The following is a 15966-nucleotide window of genomic DNA, read 5'->3' as shown; positions in this document are numbered from 1 at the left end:
TACGGGTGTGCAACTGGGCGGGCAGGGACCTGGGCCCGAAATCAGAGCGTAGCGAGGTGACCAGTGCAGTATCAGACAGGAAATCAGCAGAGGAGAGGAAGAGAGAAGGCAGAAGCAAAGAGGAAGGTCTCCTCAAGTTTCAAAGAGGCAGGGAGGCTGTTCCAGAGGGATGACCCAGTCAAAGAAGATCTACCACCAACTTGTTGCTTGGAGAAGTGACTGACCCTGAGGGAGTTGGAGGTGGAGGAGCGAAGAGCTCGAGTAGGAAGGTATTTGCGAAGAGAGAGTTGGAGGTATTGAGGACGTAGGCTCCAGAAGGCCTTGTGGACACTACAGAGGATCTTGAACTTAAACCTTGCAGCCACTAAGAGGCAATGCAGAGATGTCAGTGCTGGAGGGATCCAATTACCTGGGCTTGAGGCCAAGGACAAGTATTGCAGTCCTGTTCTGGATGAATTGCAGAGGGCGGAGAGTAAAAGCAGGCAGATTTAGAAAGAGGCTGTTGCAGTAGACCAGCCTAGAAAGAACCAGAGCTCTAGAGACGGTGAGCTTCTGGTGGAAGGAAAGGATAGGAAGAATACGCCTGAGGACGTGCAGTTGGTAGTTTTAGAGACATCAGAGATGTGAGGAGAAAAGGAGAGTATGGAGTCAAAGATGACCCCTCAGGTTCTTAGCCTCACAGGTGGCAGAGGGCCAAGGGAGGCCGGCCAGAGAGTGAAAGGAAAGGAGGGTGCAGGTGTGCCGATGAGTAGAATCTCTATCATACTGGCATTAAGGCAGGGATCATTGGCGGAACACCACTCCTGGATAGCAGACAGTCAGTCAGAGATGAGAGAAGAAGAGGTGGCAGAGGGGAGCCTGAAAATGAGCTGAGTGTCATCCGCATAGCACTGAAAGTTGGAGCAGAGGGCGATAATGCAGTGGGCAAGAGGTGCCAGGTATTGGTTGAACAGCCAGGGAGAGAGGTTAGACTCCTGGGGAACACCACAGGTAGAGGGTGAGATAGAGGAAAGGAAGGAACCAAGTTGGACCTGGGAGGGTTGATCAGAGATGAGGTCAGCCAGGCCAGGGCCTGATCGGTGATACCCGGGTTACCACGTAGACGATTGAGCAGGATGGCATGGTTGACCATGCCAAAGGCATAAGAGAGATCGAGTAACATGAGGACAGAGGGGAGATTAGAATCAGATCTTCACAGATGTTCAGGAGAGCGGTTACCGTGCTTCTGGCTGCTCTGAAGCCAGACTGATGGTCATTGAGACAACCAACAGATTCAGTGTGACGATTAAGCTGGGAGATAGGCAGCTTTTCCAGGAGTTTGCCCAGGAAATGATCGGCGATGGTTAGCCGGGCAGGAGGGATCGGCTGAGGGTTTCCTGAGAAGAGGGTGCACAAGAGAGTGCTTCAGTGGGGAAGGGAAGGCTCCAGTGGCAAAGGAGTGGTTGCAGAAGTCAGCCAGGGCAGGAGCAAGGGTGTCAATGTGGTCCTTGATGGTTTTGGAAGAACCTGTTTTGACGAGAATTTCATAGATCGGACTTGTCTAGAAACCTCATCGGGGGCGAACAGAGGAAAGGAAGAGAAAGAGGGGGGAGAGGTGGCCAAAGGGGGGGCCAGAGGTAGATTAGAGAGTAGAGGGAGAAGGAGAGGACGAGAGGGTGGACAGGATGTCCTGGGCTTTAGAGATGAAATGAGAAGCCAGGGCCATGCACAGGGCCTGGGAGGGGACAGGAGAGGTAGGGACTGCAGTAGGATTGGCCCGCTCCTTGTATATTTTATAGTTAGGCCGAGTTGTTAGATGCCGCAGAGACACAGGCTTGGATGTGGGCTCTCTTCTTAGTGTGGACAGAGCTGGTATTGCCTTTGGAGCAGGCGGCAGGACAGTTTGTCAGAGGATGCACAAGAAGTTAGCCATTTCCTCTCAGCCACCCTGCACTTGCGTTTAAGGGTGACTAGGTCCGAGTCATACCAGGAGTTGCACTTGGCTTTGGGCTTCAAGCGGATCCTCATGACAGGGGCAAGAACATCAAGAGTATCAGCGATAGAGTTGAGCATGGACAGGGCTATGTCAGGATGTGAGTCAGCCAGAGGAGGAGGAGGGGGAAGAAAAAAACCTCAACTGAAACACACTTCATAAACCGGATGACTGAGAAGGTAGGTGGCAGTGCTGGAGTTGGCTTGGCCTGAGGGGTAGAGAGGGAGAGATGGGAGGAGAGGAGAAAGTGATCACTCCAGGAGGGAGGAGTGGTGAGGGGGATAGAGAGGGGGAGGTCTGAGGAGATCAGAACATCCACTGTGTGCCCTGCCGATTGAGTCCGTCCAAAGGGGAGACTAGAAAGAGAGAGGGAGTCGCAGAGGTCACAAAAGAGTGCAGAGGAGGGACAGGAAGCCTCCAGGTGGATGTTAGTCTTCAAGAAGTGGCCGAGGCCAGGAGGGAGGTAGAGAGGACTGCCCACTCAGAGAGGAAGGAGGTTATCTGACCAGGTTGGCCCATAGAGGGTCTTCTCATAGTCAACATTCACCATGGGCGCAAAGTATTCCAGCAGAGCCGCTGGTGTTGTGTACACCTGGGCCGGCCGAGTAGAGCATAATAGACTTCATCATTTCGTCATCATCTTCTCCCGTGGCCTTGAAAAACATCTCCAACCTCTCTACCCATTCAATCCCCGAAATTTCAAACTTGCGCCAATTAGCGCGGTAATGTAGCGGCTAGCGGTGCCTCATTTTCCTCCCCATGATTATTTGCTGTGGTGGTCCTTCGTAGAAATAAGCCCAGGGCTGCCGGGCGAGGGATGCACCAGCGAAGTCAAATATGGAGCCAGGGTGCACAAGCACTCACCTCATGGCTGCAACCCTGCCCACCGTTGACCTCCTGGGCGTTGGTGGTTCACAGGGCACACAGGCACCCCATTGAGGAGCCGCAAATCACAAGAGCAGTGGCATCGGCCTGCACCGGAAGCTGCTGGCACGAGGTGTACAACGAGGGGTTGCCTCTCAAGGAGGAAATGCTGGGTGCTGCATGGAGCACGTACCACCGGGCCACAGGGTTAGGACTAGGCCTGCATGTGTTTGTCCAGTTTCTTCCACACTTCATGAGGAAAGAAATAAGAGGAAAAAAATTGCTTTCTTTTTTTTTCTTTCAGTGAATTCCCTGCTCCATGGACCAAAGCAGGTGATGTGCCCCTACCCCCCCTCGGTACCTTCACGTGCCAGGCGACTGACACAGGCTGCTTGGCAGGGGAGGCGGAGGAGGGACCGCGAAGCTGCCGGGTTGTCTGGCGAACACAGGAATGGTGGTCTGGCCTGCACGAGCGGGATTCCCCGCCTCGTCGCCAATTTCATGATGTACCTGGTCCAGGTCAGGCCCCGGAATGAGTAAGCTCTGACTGCATCCCAGATATCAGGTTAGAATCCTCGGTACTTGAATAAATTAGAAATACAAACTGAAACTAAAGAACACACTACTTCAAATCATACGGCAATATTATTAAAGCTCCTTCCTGTGCCACTGTTCTGCTGGTGCCACTGACCAGAAAATGTAAGTACAGTTTTGTTGGTTGTATTAGGGGATCGGCTCCTTTGTTTCTATTCCCTTTTTTATTAGGCATATTTTTCTCCCAATTTTCTTTGTTGGCTGCATTTACCTGTTTTTAAGGAGTAAACGTGGCTTGTGTGCCTCATGTCAGTGTGGTTATGTCTGCTCTGCTCCTAGTACAATATAATGTTGATGTAAGTAGTGGCACAGGAATTCTGATTATCATACTTTTGGTCATGTCTGGAAAATAATTGCCTCCGAATTTTACTCCTGGATGGATTACTTCAGTCTAGTTGCTCATTAACTCTTATTGGCATGTTTGCTGGCATACTTCTTTTGGATGCCATTATTCCATCTGGAAAAGATAATCCTGTATGAATGTGTTGCCAGCCACATGAGTTATGATAAGCGATATTTGTACTTTGCAACACACAATCTCTCTCCCGTCCCCCACCTTTAGTGGCATAGCACATGTTGTGCATTGCCTCTGATCAGTATTTGCCACCAAACAATTGAATAATCTCAACTAATCCATTGTTTATACTGACCATACAGTGCTTTCTTTTGATACATACATGTATTGTTCTCTGCACAGAAGTACTATTGCTAGGTCCTGTAAATCTTAAGAATTGCCTGAAACTATTTATTTTGGAGCCAATGGTCCTATATGATGCACTTTTTATTTTGATTTGTAAAGAATTGCAGTGGGTGGGAAGGGGGAAATTTCCTTCCATGCGCATTTCAGAGATGATGGTTCACTAATTACAATGTGGCTTAGCTCATTTGTTACACACATGGAAAATAATTTGCACCAACATATTTACATTTTCTAGAACTAAGGCTCTTGGTTTTATGTTATTTATTTCATCATCTATCTTATTTTTGGTACAACGTCCTTTCATCGCGAGATGTTTTTTCGCGGGGTTTTTTACCGCGATTTTTTTTTTCCGAAAAAAACCCATCTAATTTTTCAGAAAATGGGGCGTTGGGTGGGGTTACCCCCCAAAAATAATGTAAAAAAAATCAATGGTTTTTTTCATTAAAAAAATCGCGGTAAAAAAAACCCGCGAAAAAACATCCCACGATGAAATGACATGGAACCCTATTTTTGGCTCATATTTTCTGTATTAACCCACATTTATCTTTTGTTCTAAGCTAGTGTGTTTACACATACATTCAAATGAGAAATATGTAGTGATTGGATGCCTGTAATGGGCTGCTCACAGAGCTGGGTTTTTGCAAATCAAGCTACAATCCATTTCCACCGTAAAAAGAAATGGCCTGCTTTTGCTATTGCGGCCGACCCAAGAAACATCTCTGCAGCCATTGAAGTATCTTAAAAGGGCAAGTTTCCACAGGCATTGGAATGCAAGGCATGATTGACAACCAGGAGACCTAAGCAAGAGATCTTAATTTCTGCTGTTTCCATTGTTTACAAATGAACACTGAGAAGAAACAGTGATTTCCATCTGTATTTATGTGTACAAATTAGTTAAAACAGAAAACTGAGTCTTACGGCTGTAATTCTGGAAAAGAAAACTGACTTTTGACTTGGGATCGGATCAGATGCTTGCCCAGGCTTTTGACAATTTATTTGTGTGTTTGTATGGTCTACTTGTTACTGGTGCATGCCATTTGTAGAGTGATCCTCTTACAGTGATAGCTTGGATTGTTTGGTTTTGCAGGATTGGACTGTTCTGGGATTTAGGGTAAATGTAATCCAGCATTACATAATAAATGGCGATGCATTCTTACATAACATATTGGTATATGTTTAAACTATTATCTGCTTTGATAACATAAGCATAGGCATACTGTTGCACGTCAGAACAGCACCCCATGTCCGTAGAAAAGTGGTAGTCGTTACCAGTGCCTGCAAGCATAGTAATTGTGCATGATGTTTTTTTTTTTTAGGATGAAGCCGATTCCAGTGCCTTGGTGATTCCTACATCAGACCCAGCAGCAAATTTGGAGCCTACTAAGCCAAAGGATTTCACAGCCTTTGTAAACCTGGTGGATTTCTGCAGGTAATGACATTGTTCGTCTGTTCTGTACCCATTATGATATTATGTACCATTCACATTGCACTATTTTTTGCTGTGCCAATCTTTTTTGGATGTCCAGTTTAAAGAATGGCTGTATCCTGGGTCAATCTTTATACTATATTGTCATACAGGGGTGTTGCTTTGTCTAGAAAAGATCTGGGGCTACACTAATGTCGGGACTGTCAGGACTCAGGGCTAGGTAGCCTTTTGGTTGTAGCCCCTGAGATTGTATCTGGGGCTACAACCAAAAGACCCAGGGCTATTACCCTCTAAGCCCCCCCTGCCCCAGCAACACCTCTGCAGTCATACAACATTATATTACATTATAACATATTGAATACCATCTTTTATCATATAATCTTTATTTATGGCATGAAGTTTTTACAGGGGCAAGTCATTATTTTGCAGAGCATGTTTTTGCAAATAGATAGAAGAACGCAAACTAATCAGTGTCACAGGGTAATCCCCCGTGAAAGGACACTCCATCCCTGTAGAACTTGCAGAGGTCATGGGGGTGTGCGCCCCTTGAAAGCATACCCCCTGGCCACTGCAAAGAATGGTGTGGAGCTGAAAAAAATGAAAAGGAGGGTGTCTGTGACTGGTGCGGGCAGCAAAGACCACAGCGACACATAGAGGAGATCTGCGTTAAGGCAGGCGGAGCTGGTGGGAGCGGAACCTGGGTGTACAGGTCATGTTGTACGGAAACATGACCCGATTAATTTCTACATGCACATACATAGTTACATGCATTAGTCACAGCTCTCCTGCGAGTGAGTGCCTTACAATAGAATGTGTACAATTGGTAGGGAAGCAGATCATGATGCAGAGGATGTAGAACACGACATGGGAACAATATAGAGTAAAGGAACCTGGGAAAAATCTAATCTACAGTGAGTTGTTTATAAATTAAGATTGATGGTAATGTAGAGGGGTGTATGGGTGGGAGAGAGGGGCGAGGAGTCCTGGCTAGCATGTAGGTCCATTAAAAGAGGAGGAGAAATGGTTTAAAGGCTGACATGAATGTTGGTTGTGCTTTTTAATTTCCAAGTGTAGTGTGTTCCAGTGAATGGGGCGAGGATGAAGAGGCTACGAGAGCAAGAGGATGTGCAGGGTGGGCGAGGGAAGACCTGTATAGAGGCATCGACTATGCATAGAGGGCAACCAGCAAGGTTCTTAAGAATGTAAGTTGCTAAGTGACTTATTCTGTCGGGGGTGGGCAAAGAAGTAGGAAGGAAGGCCCAACCGGAGACTCGAGCAGTAATCAATATATGTACCCGAGCAGAAATTAACTTATGTTGAATGGTAGGTGAGAGGAGGCTGGGTCTTCCTGCCTTTCATCTGGTTCAATCTAGCCGTAGTGGTGGTAGAAGTGCTGAAATGACAACCCAGGATAGCGAGTCATTATGGCAAGTGTGAGGAGTTCAAGGTAAAAGGATATGGCTCGGGGGAACAAAGCATGGTGCATTCTGGGACGGGAAATTAAAGACTTGGTCTTGGAGAAGTTGAGCATAAGACGGAGAAGTACCATTCAGTGGCTGATGGCCGAGAGAGATCCTGGAGGAAAGGTCCAGGGTGAAAGCACAAAAGCCGATTAAGATTGCCAGTCCTGTATGTTATTGGAAGGCACAAATGAGGAGAGACACCTACAGAGAGGGAGGTTGTGTAAAGGTTAAATAGGAGTGGATTGAGTATGGAGCCTTTGGGTACTCCTCTTAGAAGAGGGTGGGTGGTAGCAGAGGCCTGTCTTCCGGGATATCAAAAATATTTATCCAAAATGGTCGATCCAAAGGGTGTAAGTAACCCAGGCAAGTGGGGTGTCCTAAATTCAGAGTTTGGAGACAGTCAGAGGGTTTGAAGGGTAGTCCACTGTGTCTGCGGCTTGAGAGGATAAAGGAGGACAAGGATGGAGCAGAGTTTAACGTGATGGGCTGTGTTAAGGAAATTGGAGATGTCAGATGGTTCAGTGATGCTGCTGCTGTACCCTGATTGGAGGGGCTAGGGCGGTCAGTTAGGTTGCAATTAAGCTATGATCCTTTTGTACCAATTGGAGTGAGTGAGCGAGTGGACGGATAGCGTGGAAATATAGGATCTGCTAATGGGCACTATTTCATTAATAGTTTGTGGACTAAGCTGCTCCACTAGGGCACAAGATGGTTTGGCTGTCTGAAGAATGGGAGGGCAGCTCAGCTGGAGAAGTTGAGGAGAAGGGTGAATGCACGATAGAGCATAAGTGATAGGGGTTAAAGAGAGCAGAAGGGGACATGGGGGATGAGGGGATAAGAGCAGTGAGGATATCCCAGATCTTAAAGCTTTTTTGGATGTGAAATAGGCGGCAGTCATTAGCTAATTAGGAAGAGGAAATAGAATGGGTAGATGTCAGCATGCCCTGGAGAGCAGAAGAGACGTTGTAGGGGTGAGAGCGGAGTAAGGAAATTAAACTGGTAAAATAACAGGGCTTGGTGGCCTCCAGGGCTGTAGTTAGTGGTAGGAGGGACATTGTGTAGTCTGTTAGGAGTGGAGGCCAGCTGGATTTCTTTAGGCAAGGTAGGTGTAAGCAATTGACAGTTTTTAGCTGGTGAATTCTTTGGATGATCCATGGCTGGGGGTAGTTGGTAGAGTACAGAACGGTGTGGACAGGATATTGGTGCTTGAATGGGGTGCTCAGAGACTGGTTCAATACCTTGATCAAACCAATCCAATTTCTCTCCGCTCCTTACAGACTACAAACTGTCCCTACTCCCACTTACTGAAGCTTATTATGCCACTAAGTCTTTGTTTCCTCACAGTGCTCTCACCCACCATGCAATCACTCTTCTACTCTCCAGGCCATGTTTAGTGATGCAAAGGACCGGGATCGATTAGGATGCAGGATGGGGGCCAAGAGAGGGCAGGGTGTGGGAGTAAGCAGTCTCTCCAGACCCTGGAGAAAAGGGACGTAGAAAAGCTTGTTAGGAAGATTAGGTTGTGTAGATACGATAGTTGTAGAGGGAGTGGTCCGGTAAAGGTGCGCTAGTCGGGTCACCACTGGCCAGATGAAGAATATTGGGCCACTAACAAAGAAAAGGCAGCATACAGATCACTAGTGACCAAAATGCAATATGCAGTACCACTGGCGACCACCATGTTAGGTACCGGGTCATGTGAAGGCATCATGAAGGAAACGGACAATGGATTTAGAATTCAAGACAAATAGTTTTATTAACGTAAATGTAAGATTGGAAACATGCCTAACTTGCCCTATGCTATCCCTACCTAAATAAAACTAAGGAAAGTCTGAGTCAAAGAGTTCAACTGAAGAATCTGTCTGCGACCAAAACCTATACTTGCTCTCACAACTAATCTATACAATGTGTAGGGATGTCTGCAACCAAAATAAAGTGTCCAACACAAAGTCCCGAGCCTCTTCCGGCTCGCAGCTTCCTTTCAGCTCCCTTCCCTAATTATGAAACAATTTTAGCAAAAGTCTGTTACCTCTGTTGAACTTAGATTAATGTAGTTCTCACCAGTGCTCAGGGTTTCCTTCCCCAAGTTCCTAGTAACACAGGTCCAAGTACTAATGAATAAGAGGAACTGGCCTATAACAGCCCATGAAGACTGGGGAAGGATTGGGTTGATTAACAGTAGAGAAAGGGAGATGCCATGTCTCGCCCAAGGGCACCCCAATCCTAAAAGACACTCTACCCAGGTAATCCTCCCTGGCTTCTCCGCCCCCAGGGTTGGGATCCAATAGCGATGGCCATTCCCTGGCCTCCTGTCCAGAGGATGCAAGGGGCTTAGGAGTGAGAATACCCTTGGCTTCTCACAATCGCCAGTGACCAAAATGCAAGGTATAAAAAAACTGGATGTCTGGTGGTGAACATGTAAGGCATCAAGAAAAAGGACCATTGACGATCAACATGCAAGGTCACCTGCAGTTAGATGTGGCCAGATTAAGCAATTGTTTCCATGATGGGGAGCAACAGATCAGGAGCGTTCCAGGGAAGCAGTAGCAGTGGCAATCGTAGGCAGGGTGAACCAGATAAACATAACCGTGTTGTATTATTTTATGCAAATGTTCAATGAACACCAATACTTAGCTACTCTTATTTCTTTAATGCCTATCACTGGGCATTGATCACATTATTGAAATATTAGCTTTCATGCTAATAGGAAAAGTAATGTTAATTTAGAAAAGGACAACCATCTTATTTCTGTTATCTATCGGTCATCTTGCTACTCTCTTCTGTATGCAATAGTTTGGGTGCAAGATAGTAGTACTTGCAGCCAGTGAACCAACAAATGAAGAGAGCACAAGAGATTATACCAACTATCTTAGCACTTGCGCGGAAATGGTTTGGTGGACTCAGTTGAGTTGCATGCATTGTTTCCATTTTCAGAAGATAAAAGTTCATATGTGCTGTATTGTCGCTGGAATGAGGTACTGTGGTGATAGCTCTTGCTTCTGATGGATGAGTTGTCACATAAAATGTTTTTGTGAAGTGAGTTTTCTTCACCCTCATTTTTCACCTGCTGGCAACTCCAACACCCCCCTCCAACATTTAAAGCTTGTGTGTGCGGCCAAACAGTGTAACTTTTTTCTAGTATGTAATTCAATTGTTCTATATTTTAAAAGTTGATTATCATGCCAAGGCTGGCAAATACCAAACAAAGATTCCTAGGTTCAAGACCAGGGACCAAAGGTCTTAAAAAAACCAACACTGGAAAATCTCTAAACTTGCAAAATATGTATTTTTTTGTAATTGCTAGTGGTTTTTAATGTATGTTGTTTTCAATTCTCCAGAGAGATTCTACCAGAGAAACACGTGGAATACTTTGAACCATGGGTGTACGTGTTTGGCCATGAGCTTATTTTGCAGTCTACCCATCTGCCTCTCGTTAGTGGATTTTACAAGTTACTTTCTGTAGCAATGAAGAACGCAAAAATGATCAAATATTTTGAGGTAAGCTTTTTGTACTTCTGAATATTCCTCACTTTTGTAGTAGTAGGAGATATCAAACATTGCCACTGCACCGGTGAATCAGAGCTTGATGCCATGTTTCTTTATAAACACCATTTAGGCATAGATTAGCCGTGTTTTTCCTGTGTGCCTTTCTTTTTTTTTTTTAAAGAACAGGCCGTGGATTGCCTGTCCTTTTCGATACACGTTTGTGTTGCTACACAAACGGTTGTCACTTTACAAAACTGTTTCAGTTTACAGAGACATTCTGGCACTGGAGCCAATTCAAGAGAATTCTTTACTCCAAGGCTGCTTCCCAGAATCATCAGATTTGAGGAAATATCTCCTTGTTGTTCTTGTTTAGTTTAACTGCAGCAGTTAGGGAAAGAATAACTATTTTTTCGCCTAAGGGATTTATTGTGGAGGTTGAAGAGAAATTGAGATTCGTAAGCGTGTGTTGGTTTCCATTATTGTTCTAATAACTGTGCATGCACTCTAGTAGTCTAGTCTAATAAGATCTGCTTCAATTACTGTTCAGATTCTCCTTACCTTTTTAAATAAAGAACTTTCATCATTTTATAATTTCAAATGCACAGAAAGGCTTTGGAAAATATGCTGCAAAATATTATGTATTCATTTGGTAAATTGGCTTAAGGCTTTTGTTGACTCCCGAAAGTTTGTGGTTACTTTTCCTTTGGAGGGAGGATGGTCTGGGCATCCTGCTGTGTATGCTCAGGGGTTTGGGATTGTGGTAAACCTGATTATACTCCGGTTTTGGTATGTGTTAGGGGGAAGGGCAACTGGATATTGTTGCTGAGGGAGATGCATGACATGGGTTTGGCATTCACAGCTCACCACCCAGATTTTTCAGAGACAAATTGTGTTGCTTAGGAACTGCATCTTTTAAAGCAGTATTGACTTTGTGTGCACCTTGTATTCTTTGTAGATCTGGGTGGATTCGTAGTTGTGCTCCTATTTGCTTGATCGAGGTGTTTATACCCTATAAGATTCTATAATTACCAACATGGTAGCTTCCTCAGAATAGTCAGATTGCCCTGGGAGATGCCTTGGTAAGGATTTCTCGGTATACATTTAGGGTGGTACTGTAGTAGGGCTACTGAAAGGCGTGTCAGTTTGATGTCTGACAGGGTGCTTAAGTCCAGGCTTTGAAAAATACACATCAATCCTGAGCCAATACCCTTACACCATAGGCCAATCAATATCCACCAGGATAATACAGTCCCCGGTGAACCCAGTAGCAGCATAAAATACAGCAGCAAATTAATTCAGCAGTTAGAAATTCCCTTATCAAGACTGATTCAAACGCGCATTCAGAAGTGGACCAGGCAGAACCCAGCAGAGCATGCAACATGAGAGAGGGAAAGAGCATTCACTTATGGCAGGAATAGGAATCCAGCAACACAAAGATATAGGAAGAACAATAATTTCTATAGCAATTAATCCTTTCCCCATCAATGAGCAAGTAGAATTACCTACCAAGAAACGGCCTTTCTACAGTAATACATGGTCACTACATCAATGCTGCAATAGGTATTGTTCTTGCTAGCGTTATTCTGTCTTGGAGTTTCTGTATGCCAGAGAACCCATGCAGGTATGTGGTCGCACTGTTGCTGATGAGTTAAGTCAATGTTGAGTGCGAGGATCAAGGCTACACGGCAAGCAATAGGACACTTAAGTACTAACATTTCAGAATTGGAATAGAAGCAGTGCAGCTGGTAACTAATTAGAGGTTGGTAGACGGAAACGGAGGGGAGCACCGAGAGCTGAGGGCTCTGTAATACTATGTAGTAATGCAATCCCCAGAAAATGTAGAGCTCATCAGGGTTAGAGGCGCAGGGAGAGCTCTCCACGTCCCAGTGCCGTGCATGCTACAGACTCGAGGCGCATGCTGTGACCTTTGGTATCTGAAGTGCTGGGAACCCTTGGAAATGTTGGTACCATGAGGACTGGTGAGGGAGGAGCTGTTTGCGGCTGAGAATGCTGCGTGGATTCTGATTGTTGCTTGTAAATTCAACATGGAATCCGATTGACCACAGCCAATCCCAACCCTTAAACATGGTGGAGCGCTTCAAGATCTGAACCTAAAATAGTTTTTGTGCATGCCCTCTGATATGAATTAGTCCTGTTCCTTAGTCATACTGATTCAGGCTTTCTGCTTAGTCAGAACCTAATAAAGCACTCCACCTTTACTCACTCAACCTTTTTCTTCACTCAAGTGCTGATCTAAGCCTTGTTAAGTCAGACAATACAGTATGTCCTCCGGTGCATCATTTGGCTCTGTCCTATCTCACAACTCCTACATCTTTTGGTTCCCATGGAAGCATCAATAGGATCACTCTCCTTTGAAACCTGTTCCCAAAATGTGCTGCTGTGTGCTATTAAACATTTGTCAACCCAGTTTGGTGTGAATTTGCACAGCAGAGGTTTACACAACAAAGTGCAATGTGGCTATACAGTTCCTTGGTTTGTTCATGTTCTTGGGTAAAAGGGCTAGCAGCAGCGGTGGCACTGAATGGACATGATTGAACAACCTTATTGTGTCTACCTTTATCCGATAGGTCCCCTCAGGGTTATGTCTCCACATCCAGTCTAACCCTAAGTCTTAGTGGACTGTCCCAACACAGGTTTTCTTTTACTATCAGAGTTTGAGTACTCTTAGCCTGCACGCTGCTAGACCAGTCGTATAACCCAGGCTTCTAACACATTCAGACCTTTTAGGTATTATATGTGTTTGTCTATACGACGACGCAGACGAGGCTCCTCAAGAGCCCTCACGCCCGTCGTTTCCGGCGCCGTGAGCCATCCAGTCCTTATGTTCGGAGATAAGGACTAGGTTGCCCTTTCCCCCGACGGAGGAGCCTGAGCCAGACCCGACGGAGGATCCGGAGCCAGGACCCTCGATGAGCCCACCGCCTAAGAGGAGGAGGACACATCCTAGGCCTCCTCTCCCGCCTCTGCGGCCTTCTCTGCCTTCCCCCCGGTCCACTACCCACGGGGATGATACAGGCATGGACACGACTACGACAGGTACGGATGACGACGGAGGCGACGACGGGACGTGCCCCCGTCGCCCCCTGCCCGGGCATCCCCGCCTGACGAGATTGGATCCTTCCATGCAATGATCTCCAGGGCATCCGAGCTCTTCCAGCTCTGCCCCGAGGAAAAGAAGGAGGGGTTCCTTTACCAGCGGCGCGAGGCTAAAAGGAAGACGGTCCTCGCCGTACCGCTTCTTGATGACATCTGGGATGAGGGGCTCGCCCTCCTCAAGAACCCTGCCACGGCTCCTGCGAAGAGGGACCGGTACGAGAAGAAGTACCGGGTCCCCGACGCTGCCCCCTTGTGCCTTAGGGCGCAACCTACCCCGGACTCGGTCGTTTCGGCGGTGGCCAAGAAGAAAGCGGGGGGGTCATTGGCCTCGACTTCAACCTCCCCTCCGGACGGTGAGGGTAGGAAACTGGATGCGATGGGACGACGGGTCATCTCATCTGCAGCGACGACTATCAAGGCGGCCAACGCCCTGGCCATCGTAGCCCGCTACGACAGGGAGTTGTGGTTCAAGATCGCCCCTCTGTTGGACTTCCTTCCGGATGCCAAGAGGGCTGAGGCCCTGGAAATCTTGCAGGAAGGTGAGATTGCCTCAGACCACGCCATTACGGTGGCTACGGACATCGCCGACACCGGTTTCCGTCAGTTGGGCAACAGCGTTTGCCTGAGACGACGAGGATGGCTCAGGGCGACGGATTTCCGCCAGGACGTTCAGACCAAGGTTTTGGACATGCCCTTCGATGGGAACAACCTTTTTGGCAAGGCGGTTGATGAATCCCTTCATGCGATCAAGACTGACACGGAGACGGCCCGTGCACTGGGTGTGCTCCAACAACGACGGCCGTCCTTTTGGAGCTCCGGAGGCAGACAGGGTGCCTCCAAGGGAGCCGGCAGCAGCTCCTCTACTTACCGTCAAGCGACAAGGTCTTTGTCGCAGGAGGCCTACAGGGGACGCGGCAAGTCAGGTGGATCCCGCTGTCGTCGCCAAGGTGGTCAAGGAGGCAAAGCGGTCTCCAAGCAAGATTGAACCGTCCGTCGGGTCGGGCCCCCCCCGAAGCACCTCGGTGGGAGGCCGGCTGACGAAGTTCGTGGGAGTCCATCTCCACCGACCGTTGGGTGCTGGACGCCCTGGCCCTGGGGCACGCCCTCGAGTTCCAGAAGAGGTGCCCCTGTATTCCTCCCGAGGCCAGGAAGGAAAATCATGTCCCTCAACTGCTGTTGGAAGTACGGGCAATGCTCAGGAAAGGTGCCTTCGAGCTTGTCCCGAAGAGGCTTCGGGGCTCTGGAGTTTACTCAAGATACTTCCTCGTGAGGAAGAAGACAGGAGGCTGGCGTCCCATCCTGGACCTGCGACGACTAAACAAATACATCAAGGCACAGAAGTTCCGGATGGTCACCCTCCAGCACGTGCTGGGACAGCTGGAGGAGGGCGATTTCCTGTCGTCATTGGATTTGGAGGATGCTTACTTCCACATCCCTATTCAAAAGAGGCACCGAAAGTTCCTCAGGTTCGTGGTCAAAGGGCGGCACTACCAGTTCAAGGCCCTCCCGTTCGGATTAAAATTGGCGCCCAGGGTGTTCACCAAGTGCCTAGCACCGGTGGCCGCGCGGCTGCGCCTGCAGGGGATCCACGTCTACCCCTACCTGGACGACTGGCTCATACGGGCAAGGACAAGGAAACTCGCCGTGGAACACACTGCGAAGTCCGTCCAGCTGCTCACGGACCTGGGGTTCTCCATCAACTTTCCAAAATCCCACCTGGTCCCGTCGCAAGTCGCCCGGTTTCTGGGAGCACAGCTCGACACAGTGGCGCGGCGGGCCTCACCGTCGGAGGAAAGGATAAGGACCATCCTGGGAAAGGTGCAACGTCTACTGGCCATGGACGTGGCCAGAGTGAGGTCTATCAAGTCCCTCCTCGGAATGATGTCCTCCTGCATTTATCTGGTGCCCCATTGCAGACTTCGGATGCGGCCCTTGCAAGAATTCCTCGACGCCCACTGGATCCAGACGACGGGCAGCTTCGAGGACAGGATCTCGCTCGACGAAACGTTCCGTCAGGCGATACGATGGTGGGGTGTCCGTGCTCATCTGACAGCGGGAACAGGCTTCCTAGCCCCGGCCCACCAGGTGACGGTGACGACGGATGCCTCCCTGGAAGGTTGGGGAGTGCACACCGGGGGCCTCCACGTGAAAGGTCTTTGGTGCTCGGAGGAGAAGATTCTCCACATCAACATCTTGGAGCTCCATGCAGTGTTCTGGGCCCTCAGGTCCTTCCTTCCGTCCCTCAAGGGCAAGGTGGTTAGGATCTTCACCGACAACACCACCACGATGTTTTACATTCGGAAGCAGGGTGGAACTAGATCCCCTGCCCTGTCCAAGGAAGCCC

The 15966-nt window shown here is 48.0% G+C and overlaps 1 protein-coding gene across 1 annotated transcript in view; it reads left to right on the top strand.

Annotated features, from left to right (window-relative positions):
• Positions 1 to 15966, top strand: part of PRKDC (protein kinase, DNA-activated, catalytic subunit) — a 3362625-nt gene that overhangs the window by 461976 nt on the left and 2884683 nt on the right. The window contains exons 17-18 of the mRNA XM_069621025.1: positions 5447 to 5559; positions 10358 to 10517. Coding sequence (XP_069477126.1) covers positions 5447 to 5559; positions 10358 to 10517 — 273 coding nt within the window. The remainder of the gene's footprint in view (positions 1 to 5446; positions 5560 to 10357; positions 10518 to 15966) is intronic.

The sequence above is a fragment of the Ambystoma mexicanum genome, chromosome 5q, assembly GCF_040938575.1.
Source record: "Ambystoma mexicanum isolate Mex_15411 chromosome 5q, UKY_AmexF1_1, whole genome shotgun sequence".
NCBI classification, from domain to species: Eukaryota; Metazoa; Chordata; class Amphibia; order Caudata; family Ambystomatidae; genus Ambystoma; species Ambystoma mexicanum.
Note: the sequence above shows the minus strand (reverse complement) of the source record. Positions and strands in the feature narration are given on the sequence as shown.